The 12,246-nt window shown below is 43.1% G+C and overlaps 2 protein-coding genes across 2 annotated transcripts in view; one reads left to right on the top strand and one right to left on the bottom strand.

Moving 5' to 3' along the window:
- Positions 1-4,707, top strand: part of LRRC56 (leucine rich repeat containing 56) — an 84,996-nt gene extending 80,289 nt beyond the window's left edge. Inside the window, exons 12-13 of the mRNA XM_060262846.1 lie at positions 2,215-2,581; positions 4,409-4,707. Of these exons, the coding sequence (XP_060118829.1) occupies positions 2,215-2,581; positions 4,409-4,601 (560 nt within the window). The 3' untranslated portion in view covers positions 4,602-4,707. The remainder of the gene's footprint in view (positions 1-2,214; positions 2,582-4,408) is intronic.
- A 764-nt stretch (positions 4,708-5,471) lies between these two features.
- The window catches only part of LMNTD2 (lamin tail domain containing 2), a 76,255-nt gene continuing 69,480 nt past the window's right edge, over positions 5,472-12,246 (bottom strand). The window contains exons 13-14 of the mRNA XM_060262405.1: positions 8,052-8,137; positions 5,472-6,242 (exon numbers count right to left, since the gene is read on the bottom strand). Of these exons, the coding sequence (XP_060118388.1) occupies positions 6,096-6,242; positions 8,052-8,137 (233 nt within the window). The 3' untranslated portion in view covers positions 5,472-6,095. The remainder of the gene's footprint in view (positions 6,243-8,051; positions 8,138-12,246) is intronic.

The following is a 12,246-nucleotide window of genomic DNA, read 5'->3' as shown; positions in this document are numbered from 1 at the left end:
GTTAAATGATCACAAAATGCTGTGGATATTGGAAGGGAAGATAAGTTGTCCACCCCACTCCATGGATGCCATTTTATCCCATGGACTTATCCAAAATGAGAACTTTCTCCCTGATGGAAAATTTAATAAACCCAGTGCTGGGAAATGCAGCATCCTTAGAACAATAGCAAAACCTCAAAGGAGGATGTCTGGATTATGTGCAACATGTGAAAATTAATTGTGTTAGAAATCAATTGCTTGGAATGTCCCCTGACCTTTTCCAGTTATTTAATGGTCTTCGCCAAGGAGCACATGACCTGTGCCCTAAAGACCATTTTCTTGAAACCAACAGTATTGAATCAACTCTTTAAAAGTTCTTTCTTTTTAAAGCAACGGGTCGTATTTCTTGAGGTAAGCCTTTGGAGTCCTGCTGAAGATTCACAGTTTTGTAACTTCTTGTTATTGGATCTCAGTCAGCTGAGGCCATGCAGATGCTCTTTCCTCATAGCCATCACATCCCTGTCTGCAAGTGGACTACAGAGGCAGCAGCCTCTGATCTGCCTCAGGAAGTGAATGCTTGGGCTGGATTTAATGTTCTGTTTGTAGAACTCCTGTGCAGCTCAAACTTCGCCTGGAACACTATCAATAGGTCAGCTCTTTTGAAATGCAATTGTGCCCATTAGCTGTGGTTTGACTTGTCTAAAATAAACTAATTGGCAATCCATAAATTGCTTCAAGCCTTGGCTTGATCTGTGGACAAGAGTCTTGCTTAAGGGGACTCAAGAATGTATACTTTGTTGATGGATGCAGCAGTGGGCATGCCGGCTTCAGTGTGGAAACACCCTAGAATCTGGCTGCAGACTGAAATTGACAAGAATCCAGTTATTCAGAAGTGACAGAGTTCCTGTAATTGTTTTGTAGTAAGTCTACATTTTCTATTTCAAAACATTTTATAAAATTACACACATGGAGTATTCTACATCTTCAGGCAGTTTCTCTTGAGGTACACCATCTTGCAAACGTCAGTAGGGATGCTTTGCTTCCCCTTAGCTCTCAAAACCAGAACTTTTGGTAGTGGTGGTAGTGATGTGTGTATGGAGGTGCATGGAGAATCCTTACAATGTCGTCTTCCATGCATCATCTTCCAGAGTTTTCTGTTAATTCCCAAGCCTGCTTTGGTATAAGCTTTCCTGAAAGATTCACACAAATTTGTATGTCTTATAGACAGGAAGTTGCATAGACCACCTGCCCACATTTACATAGTTTTGCTGCTATTGTGGCTGCCATTTCCCATCCTCCCCCATTGCCACTTGAAGGCTTTAAAAAACCCCACACACACATTAGTTGCTTCAGCCATTACATTCCTTTTTTAAAAACCATCCAGTGGAGCAGGGGAACAGAGAATGGAGATTACAAGGTGATGGCTGAAGAAGGTATATAGAATCCTCCCCTGTGGATGCTTCATTGTGAATGGCTCTGCATTTGTAGTGGCAATGACTGCAGAACAGGAATTCATCATCACTGAAAAGCGACCAAAATCTGCTCATGCTGCTGCTTTGCTAACTTCCTAACCAAGATCCCTGTGCTCGAACAGGACTTGCACCACTATGTGTAAACCAAATCCATCTGTGTGCTCAGAAGGAGTGATACTAACTTGCCTCAAAGCAGTGACTTTGCAATGAGATATAATATTCCATATTTCAGAATAATATAGCAAGGAGTTGGGCTACAAAGGAAAGGGAGCTGAGCTAGGCTAGTGGCAGAGTCTGGGGGCAGAGGGCATAGAACATGACAGGGAGTTGTTCAGGTGGCAAAGACACTGCTTACTTGAACAGCTGGAAGCTCTACTCAGATATCTCCATTTCCCAAACTTTCCACAGCAATTATCTACTAACTTACTGTTAATCAAAAATGAAGATTTAGAAGAAGCAGTTTTAGAAAAGAACTTCTGTGTAGCTTGGCATATACATGTGGAGAACAGAGCTGGCCTGTGGTGTCTTTACAACTTCAGTATTTAGAGAGTTTGACCAGATCCTTCAGGATTTTGAAATAGTTCCTAACACATACCTTAATGGAAGTTGAGGTCAATTTTCCTGCCCTGGTTTGAACACGAGTGCCCAATCCTAAATCCATCAAAAACATGAAAGCATCTCAACTAGGGTGACTGCTGGATAATGGTCTCAAGTTGGGAAAGAACTCTGCTTCTAAATCATGTGCTTTCCTTTTGCATTTCAGATTCATTGCGTGCCTCAGAAAATGCATTACCTGCTCTTACAAAGCACCCTCTTGTACCTTCTCCTCCAAAATGTCCCTCACCTGCATCTGTACAGGGTGTGAAGGGTGGGCTTGTTAGAGTCAGGCGTCTGAAAGTTTCCAGTTCAGAAAAGGTAGCTCTGCTGAAGCCAACTTTTTTGTCAATGGTGAACAAAGATGTAGCAGAGCATGTGGTTGAGAAGACTACTGTACTTAGTCTCTGTGGAAAGCCTGATGCCTCATCTAACACATCCATGTTAGGACAGAAGTTCAGGCCTTGTGGAAGCATCAACAAGCCAACCAGAAGGCCCAGTTCAGGACCAGCAGCAACTGGATCAACAAACATCAGGTTTGGCTACTTAAATTAGGCTAGGACTGCTAAAACATTTTTTTTTTAAATGCACATGGGATGAATGCTGTCTCATTGACCCTGCGATGATAACATCATGACCATAATCCAGCACAGGTTTAGGACTACTTAAACCCATAAACTTTGGTGCATTTGTGCATATCTGTGAATTTGTGAATCTGTCAGTGTGGTGCCGCACTCCTATTGATTTTATACTCGCTTTTTAATTCTGAATACTGTACTGTTGCCATTCTCAAAGAGTTTTAAGTAGATTGACTAATTAATTATACTTGAGACTGGTTATACCTTTCTTACCATAACAGGTAAGGCTATAACATGCTTCTAAGCATGTGAAGAGTGCATTTCCCCCATCAAGGAATAATCACAAATATACATATATGCATATAGATGTGGCAGTTATTAGGAGGCCTGACTTGGATAGCTCTGAGTCTCAGCCTGTGTCTTTTAAAAAAACTATCCACAATACTAGTAATCCTCTCTCCTATCCATCCTTCTCTCCTACCCATTGGCAATAGTATTCACTGTGTGGTTGGGCAGGGGTGGTCGGTTTGTTTAAAATATTCATACCCTGTTCTTTTTAAAGCATATCATTCATGGCAGTTTATAGCCAACCAAGTAAAAAACAAACAACAGAATTAACAGGCAATCCTAAATAGAGTAACACCCTTCTAAGGCCATTGATTTCAATGTGATATTTTATCACATCCAGCCTGAGCCTTTTGTTTGACACCCCTGCCCTGGACGGGGATACTTATCAGGCTTTGCTTGGCCTGTGTCTCACTTTGCACGTGATCTTGGACTTGAGCACCACCCCTCTGCTTCTGCAGGCAGGGGGGTTAGTTTAGCTTGCCTTCTGAGTCCCCTTCCATGATGGCTCAGAGGCAGAGGAGAGCTTGCAACATCCAGCTGCTTCACATTTTTACTCTGGGTCCCAGGCTCATAGCATTGGCAGTAGAAGCAGGCTGGGGATGGGGTTTGCCCCCCTCCAGGCGGTGCTGCACTGCTGGCTCTCCTGTCCACCTATGCAGGTTTTCCTCTGCAACCCCGCCCCCCCCCTGCCCAGCCTATGGGGCCTCGCAGTGAGGACACACCAACTTAAAACTTACCAGCTGTCCTTTATAAAGTGTATATCTCTGGTACCTGGCGTTATATTTTATGGCGCACATGGCCCGGCCTGACAAAGTCACATTTATGTCAGATCTAGCCCTCATAACAAATGAATTCGACACCTCTGGGGGCTTTAGAAATAACAATGAGCACTTTAAATTGTGCTTAAAAGCAAACTGGAAGCCAGCGTGGGCAATATTCTATTACTGGGATAATAGAAAGTGATCAGAAGCTGGGTAACTGCGGCCAAATCGTGCCTGTCATGGAAGGGGACACAGCTAACAAACCAGAAAAATTAACTACAGGTGGATCTAAAAGCACCCCACCCCCCACCCCCAAACTAAGAACCTGTTCCTTAAGGAGAAGTACTTCAGAACAAGCTGACTCCGCAAAGCACTTTTGGCCTTATTAACTAACAGCATCCTATGTCTTAGCAGGATGACAGAAGAGAAATTGTAATTGGGGATGTTATTTGCCCAAAGGACAAGCATCTGTATTCTTATACTGCAGCTGATCACCTTCATGTTCTCCATGCTAGGGGTGGGGGTTGGGTTTTGTAGAAAATCAAATATTTCTCTGTGGTACATTCTGCACTAGAAGTAAATATAGGTGAACACAATATATCAGGTCAGTCTTTCAAAAATATTTGTACTAGTTCACTATTGTTTGGTTGCTTTGTTTTTATTTTTTCTCTTCCAGAGCCACTGTGGAGAGTAATATTCACAAGATGATCCACCCTCATCACTCAGCTGTTCACTCATGCACAAAAAGGCCAGAGACACTTGCAGTGCTGAACGTGGGCTGCCCTCTGACCACCAAGGCTTCCCTGCAGAGCTTGCCAAGCAGGCCGAATATCTCTATGATAACTCAAAGCAAGTTTCCTGAGCTGTAGGAAATGCCCTGTGCAGCTGTGCATGCGTCATTGCTAAGGCACAGAAACATTCAGCTGTTTGCTGTGTCTCTCATTTCCTGTGAGTAACACAGTCTGACTTTTCTGAGTCATTCTGGTAGTTCTAGGCAAGCAAGTTTAAAGGAGACACTTTCATTACCTCAAACAAAAGCTGTGTGTGAAGAGAGAAGCTTCAGCCCTGCAACCAGCGCTTTCAGTAGCTTCTGAAAGGAGAGACAGCTTGTGCCACTACAGGCTCCTCAGGAGACTACATAACTGACCTCATGAGCTGGGGAGCTCCCTTGACTCAGCCAGGGGGAGGAAGGTACAGACTGTCCTTCAGTATCCCCTCAGATATCCAGCTGCAGCTGTTCAAGTGTCAGCTGATGCACCCCCACAGGCCAAATAACAGGACAAACTGGGGAAGTTGTGTTGCTAAAACTCTTGGATTGGATCTGAGTAGGCTCTGTGTTCTTTGGACAGAAGTCTAACTGGCAGAACATATCCTTCTTGATTCAGGTACTAGCTTCCCTTTCACACTGATGTTTAAACAGGTCATCCCTTTTGAAATTATTCTGTTCAGCAGGGGGGAAAAACTGAATAGCTCAGGGTGAGGTTGTAATCAGAAATATTTTATCACATCGACTTGTTTTAATTGTGTTTACAAGCAATCATAGCACTTGCCCAGAATGTCTATCATACAGATATACATGAGTGGATAGTTGGTATGTTCTCCACTCCAAAAGACCTGTGTAAATATGTTTTCAGTGGATGTGGTTGATTCCTGAAGAATCACTCATTTACTTCATGTTTGTCATGGCTTTTTACAAACAGATGTACACTCGCAACCAAATGTTCATTTTTTCCGATCAGTTTTAGATTGATATAAACAATATAATTTATTTTCCAGGCTTCATCAAAGACATCCGTTGTAGGGAGCTTACCCCCTGTACAGTCTGCAATAAGAACACTACAAAGAACCAAGTATGAAACAGAAAATGTTCAGTCCAAATCTTCAGTGGTTTCTTATGTTGAACCAAAAAACCCTGAAGCCTCTTCACCTCCTTTTTATATGACTGGCAGTACAATCCCAAGCAGAGTTACACCCTTCTAAGTCCATTAGAGTGTAACTCTGCATAGGATTGCACTGTGGGGTAATTCCACATTTAAATACATAGCTAGTTAGGTCAAAATACCAAATTATTTACTTATTTCCCGTTTGCTTGTAAGAGATTCCTCTGTTAAAATCAGTATTCAGCAATGAGCACATTCTACTTGAAAGCTTATTTGTGGTAAAATAATGTGCTGTTCCTTTCTGCTGCCTTCCATGGCCCTTCTTTGTGGCATTCTTTCAGGATAAGTAAGTAGACACCAAAAACCACCTTACAATTAAGAGTTGCAAGCCACAAAAGTTCTGCAGACTAAGACAGTCTGCAACACAGTGTATTTAAAGAACTTGTGCAAACCAAGATTTCTTTGTCTCCTTTCATTAACACGTTAACTACCGTAATAGTACCGTCGCAGATGCAGATCCGTGCTAATGGGAACATAACTCATGTACTTGAAGCCGTATTTCGAGCGGGCACTCTTCTGTCCTATCAAAGCTACCATGGGAAGTGTGGTGTCCAGTGTTGTTTTGAACTCCTAAAGAAAAGGACACTACTGTCACCAACATGCCAGTACTAAATTAGGTGATGCTTGCCATGCATATAGCCATACCATTAATTCAAGCTCTTTATTCTGTCACTGGGAATACATTACAGCCATCAGCCACTGGGAAAGAGTTCAGGGTAAAGCTCACTTTTTTGACTGTTGTATGGTTGTAATCATAAAAGGAAAACTGAGTCGTAAAAGGGATAGCTGTTGTGTTGCTCGCAATTAATTATCCCTTACATAAATGAAATTATAACTTATGAGACCTGAACAACTCCTGCAGGCTGCTCCTGGGCTAGAGTCAAAATGCCCTATCAGAAAGTAGTCCTCAGAAGCTGTTTGTTATAGGGCAGATGTTCCATAAGTGTGATGGGATCATGCCAAAACCACTGCCCTCCTCATACTGCAGAAGTGAAATTCTTTCCCAATCCTTAAATTATGTTTACATCTTAACAGAAAGACAGTGAAACATTTCTGACTCTAAAAACGCAGTGCCTGATGTACAGACAAAATGAAGCTACTTGTTGAAGTTACATAGCAGAGTGGAAGCAATCCATATGGATAGTAAGTTAAAACTCAATGTCATTTTTTTTGCCTTTCAGTAATCCATCTGTGGCCTTAATAGTAGTAAAATGCTAACTGGTAGTACAGGTGGAAAGTTTATCCAAGTCATTCTTCCTCTAAATAATATTCTAGTATTAGTTCCATCTTTAGAGTAAGGTCTGCCAAGCAACCTATGTGACATCTTATTTTAAGGTTCCTAGAAAAGGCATATTATTTTATAGAATGTTTATAGTGGGATTTGATATGTTTTGCATAGCTGACATACTGGAAAAACAGGAAACCTTTGCTTAAAAGGGGAAAATCTACCTCAAAGCCTGAAAATGTTTAGAATATTGCGGTCTTCTTCCTCTGTTGTGTGTAGATACTGCAACAAGTCATCAGCCACTTATCTACAGAATTTGTAGGAAGATTTGAAAGGGCCTTTTCATATTAAATAACAAAATATGCATTCTGAATTATTCCATCATGTGTACATGAGATGTCTTTGTAGTAACAGCATCAACTGAAATTCTCTACGTGCTTTTCCATGTTAAAGCCTGGAACTGGCATCCATGCTTTGTGGAAAGAACAGTGTTCAGTCTTCTGACATAGTCCATTCTAGTCATGTTACCTTCACAGAGTCCCCGGATTCAACTAAATGACATCTAACATCTCTTCATATTGCTTAACTGAATTTGTTCCTTCACATTTTAAGAGACCAAGAGCTCCTGCAAATACTCCCCATTCTCAGATTTCCACAAATCCTTATTTGGCTTGCCAGCAATTTCTTGTCACCACACCTTATCCATGGAGCACATGGGAAGTAGGGGGTATCTACTCACTTTGTACTTGGGCTGCAACAGAGAGACTTGCACTGCTTCTGCAAGGCCCCTGTATAAAATAAAAGAAGACCCCTTTCCTCCTTGGAGTCCCCTGGAATGAGATGGGAATTGGTGGGAAAGATATGCTTTGACAAAAGAAAGGAAGGAAGGAAGGAAGGAAGGAAGGAAGGAAGGAAGGAAGAAAGAAAGAAAGAAAGAAAGAAAGAAAGAAAGAAAGAAAGAAAGAAAGAAAGAAAGAAAGAAAGAAAGAAAGAAAGAAAGAAAGAAAGAAAGAAAGAAAGAAAGTCCTCATTGCTTCCTTATACCCAGTGTCAGCAGATCTGAGCTTGAGCTCAGAATATCCTATGTAGGACTGAACAGGATTGGGAATGCTGTTACCTCTTCCATATATATGCTACTAATAGACTTCACTTACTCTGGCTTTTGGTTCTTCAAGTGGGGGTTTCCATGTTCGAGAAGGAAAATATTCATCCTCACTGGATGAAGAATGGCTGTCTTTGGCTGCCAAAAAAATAAAATAAAAGTAGAGTACCTAATTAGTACTTATTACAAGGTCAGCTGAACTAGAGAAAGTGTAATATTTCTGTACTTTAGATGAATTCAAAGCTGTTTAACCTTCTTTATCCCCTGTACAGTGATGTGTTTGGAAGCACTCTTACACAGAATGAGGGCAGTGGGGAGATGGAGGGGACAAGTGGGGAGACCCAGGTTCATGTTCCCATTTATCTGTAACAGTTCGCTGGGTGACCTTAGTTACTAATTCTCACTCAGACTATTTCTATAATAATAATAATAATAATAATAATAATAATAATAATAATAAATTTTATTTGTATCCCGCCCTCCCCGCATAGGCGGCTCAGGGCGGCTAACAACCTTTTATACATATGCAATAATAAATAAAAACTTTAAGTTTAACAATAAAAACATTTAAACATTATAAAAACCAGTTAATATTTAAGAATTAATAATTTAAATTAATTTAAGTTAATCTGGCAGCAATGGTGGCATTCTGACGCTGGTTTCTGCCAGTTTAAATAATTCTGTGATAATGTAGGTCCTTGAAACAGGACCATGCTGGCAGGTCCTTAATTCACAATAATTCAGCAGCCGGTGTATGCTCGTTTAAAGAGGACAGTTTTGCAGGCCCTGCGGAACTGATCAAGGTTCCGCAGGGCCCGCACCTCCTCCGGAAGCTGATTCCATAAGGCAGGGGCCGCAGCTGAGAAGGCCCGTGCTCTGGTGTTCTGGAGCTTGACCTCTCTCGGCCCAGGGATAGTCATTTTATTTTTTCCGACTGACCTCAGTGCCCTCTGGGGTTCATATTGGGAGAGACGGTCCCTCAGGTAGGCTGGTCCTCGGCCATACAAGGCTTTAAAGGTAATAACCAACACTTTGTACTGGACTCGGTATGTAATTGGCAGCCAGTGCAGTTCGCGCAGCCCCAGCCATATGTGCTCCCATTTCGGGAGCCCTAACAGTAGCATGGCCGCCACGTTCTGCACTAGCTGCAACTTCCGGGTCCGGCACAAAGGTAGCCCCAAGTAGAGGGCATTACAGTAGTCCAATCTTGAGGTGACCGTTGCATGGATCACTGTTGCGAGGTCGCGACGCTCCAGGAAAGGGGCCAACTGCCTTGCCCGCTTCAGATGGAAGAATGCTGACTTGGCAGTGGCTGCTATCTGGGCCTCCATTGATAATGAAGGCTCCAGTAAAACACCCAGACTCTTTACCTGGCGCGCTGGTTTCAGTGGCGCGCCGTCGAAGGCTGGGAGAGCTATTTCCCCTCCTAGAGCGCCACGACCCACACAAAGGACCTCTGTCTTCGCTGGGTTTAGCTTCAGCCCACTCAATCTGAGCCACGTCGCAACAGCCCGTAAAGCTTGATCCAGGTTCCCTGGGGCAGAGCCGGGTCGGTCGTCCATTAGTAGATAGAGCTGGGTGTCATCTGCATATTGATGGCAACCCAGCCCAAACCTCCGGGCAATCTGGGCAAGGGGGCACGTATAAATGTTGAACAACATTGGGGAGAGAACTGCTCCCTGAGGCGCACCACAATCTAGTGTGTGTCTCTGGGATCGCTCCCCCCAATAGCCACCCTTTGTCCCCGACCTGAGAGGAAGGAGGAGAGCCATTGCAAGGCCAACCCCCTAACCCCAATGTCGGTGAGGCGGCGCCTTAGCAACTGATGGTCGACTGTGTCAAATGCCGCCGACAGGTCTAATAGCATCAGTACCGCAACGCCGCCACGATCCAGTTGCCGCTGGAGGTCATCCGCCAAGGCGACCAGCACCGTCTCCGTCTCATGGCCCGGTCGGAAACCAGACTGGCATGGGTCAAGGACGGAAGCGTCATCTAGGAACCTCTGTAGCTGCAACGCCACTGCCCTCTCGATAATTTTACCTAAAAATGGTAAATTAGACACCGGTCGATAATTCGCTAATTCGGCCGGGTCTGCTGTACATTTTTTTAAGAGAGGGCGGACCAACGCCTCTTTCAGAGGCGTTGGGAAGTGCCCCTCTGCGAGGGATCTATTTATGATGTCCCGTAAAGGACATCTAAGCTCCCTCTGGCAAGATTTAATCAGCCAAGAGGGGCAAGGGTCTAAATCGCATGTTGTTGGGCGAGCAGCGGAGAGGATCCCATCGACTTCCTCCAGGTTGAGTGGGTTGAAGTGATCCAGTACCAAACCTGAAGACAGGCACGGAGCCTCAATTTCACTCACTGTTTCCAAAGTGGTAGGCAGGTCTTGGCGGAGCAATGAGATTTTATCTGCAAAATATTTCGCAAATGCCTCACAGCCAATCTCCAATTCTCTAATATTTGGTTTGCCTTGTGGCAATGTTATAAGGTCTCCAATTATTCTAAACAATTGTGCCGGGTGCGAATTTGCAGATGCAATCTTGGTTGCAAAGTAATTCTTCTTTGCAGCCTTGACTGCCATCTCATAAGACTTCATAAACGTTCTGTAGGATGTTCTCATTGCTTTGTCCCGAGTATGTCTCCACTGCCTCTCTAGTCGTCTGAGCCCTTGTTTCAGCTGGCGCAATTCCAAGGTGTACCATGGGGCCAGCCTCACACGAGGGCGCAGAGGGCGCCGAGGTGCTATTTCATCGATGGCCCTGGATAACTGGTCTTGCCAGGTCTCCACAAGGCCTGTGAGAATAAAAAGGAAGAGGGGAGAATAATGTATCCTGAGTGCCTTGAAGAAACGTTGGGATAAAAATTTAACTGATAGGAAAGTCTACTCCCAGTTTCCAGTAACTGGTTGCTGGGAATACTGTGGATCAGCCCAGCCACCCATCTCTGCATTACAACACAGTCTCTGTAAGTGTACATGCAATGTGATCAGGAGTTGTTTCAAAAGAACAGGTTTCGCATTCTGGTGTCCAAATGTACCACTAAATTAGCTTTGTCTGAGCCTCAGTTGTATGTAGTGTATATCAGGGGTGGCCAACGGTAGCTCTCCAGATGTTTTTTTGCCTACAACTCCCATCAGCCCCAGCCATTGGCCATGCTGGTGTATACAAGTGTGTGGACAACACATCCTCTTTCAGAGTGAACCAGAATTGCTTTGCAGTAGAAACATAACAGCACAGCCATTTTACTTTTTTTAATCTGCAAAGCGAGTGGATGAATCATCCAGCTGCCATAGTTGTATGTGTTACAAATTTGCACAGTAGTAGCTTGCTCTAGTAATAGATCAGGGCACTTGTGATGTTTTGTTCACATTCTGAGCACAGGATAAAGTACAGAATTTGATTAGTATCTGCCTTTCTAGTTAAAAATAACAAAGGTGGAACCAGAAAATAGGTGATTTGCAAAAAAAAGGGAACATATTTAGGAAATTATATTTCCCTGAACATATAAGCACAATTTCTAAGTGTGTCTGCACTGAAGAAACCTGACAGGTGTACTTCATTCTGGATACTGAGACTTCTGTGCTAGAGGCTCTTGTTTTCCCCATTCGTTTCCCAAGCTATCTTGGGAAGCAGCCATGATTGTGATCCAGATTTACATCTGCAGTGCAGACTTGCGCTAAGAGACTAACTATATTGTAAATGTAAATGTGTAATGGAGTCCAACACTTTAAAAATAAAGTTTCACAGGCAAGTACAGTGGTTAGAGCAGGGGTGTCAAACTCTTTTGTTATGAGCAGGGCTTTTTTTGTAGAAAAAGCCCAGCAGGAAACCATTTGAGTATTAGGCCACACCACCTGACATCACCATTGTTTCACACGGCTTTTTTGTAAAAAAAGCTCAGCAGAAACTAATTTGCATATTAGGCGACACCCCCTGATGCCAAGCCAGCCGGAACTGCGTTCCTGTGCATTCCTGCTCAAAAAAAGCCCTGGTTATGAGGGCTAGACATAAATGACACCTTGTTGGGCCAAACCATGTCAGGCTGGGCCGTGTGTATACCTATTTAAGATTAGGTAGCAAAGATGCAAACTTTATAAAGGACACAGATAAACGCAATTAAAGATGCAAACTTTATAAAGGACACAGATAAATGCAATAAATATTTTTGTTTTTAAAAAAACCTTAAAATAAAACATGCTTAAAACATTAGTACTTGTGGGTCTTAAAGGTGCTTTCTTTATATCTCTC

This window comes from Heteronotia binoei, chromosome 21 (assembly GCF_032191835.1).
Source record: "Heteronotia binoei isolate CCM8104 ecotype False Entrance Well chromosome 21, APGP_CSIRO_Hbin_v1, whole genome shotgun sequence".
NCBI classification, from domain to species: Eukaryota; Metazoa; Chordata; class Lepidosauria; order Squamata; family Gekkonidae; genus Heteronotia; species Heteronotia binoei.
Note: the sequence above shows the minus strand (reverse complement) of the source record. Positions and strands in the feature narration are given on the sequence as shown.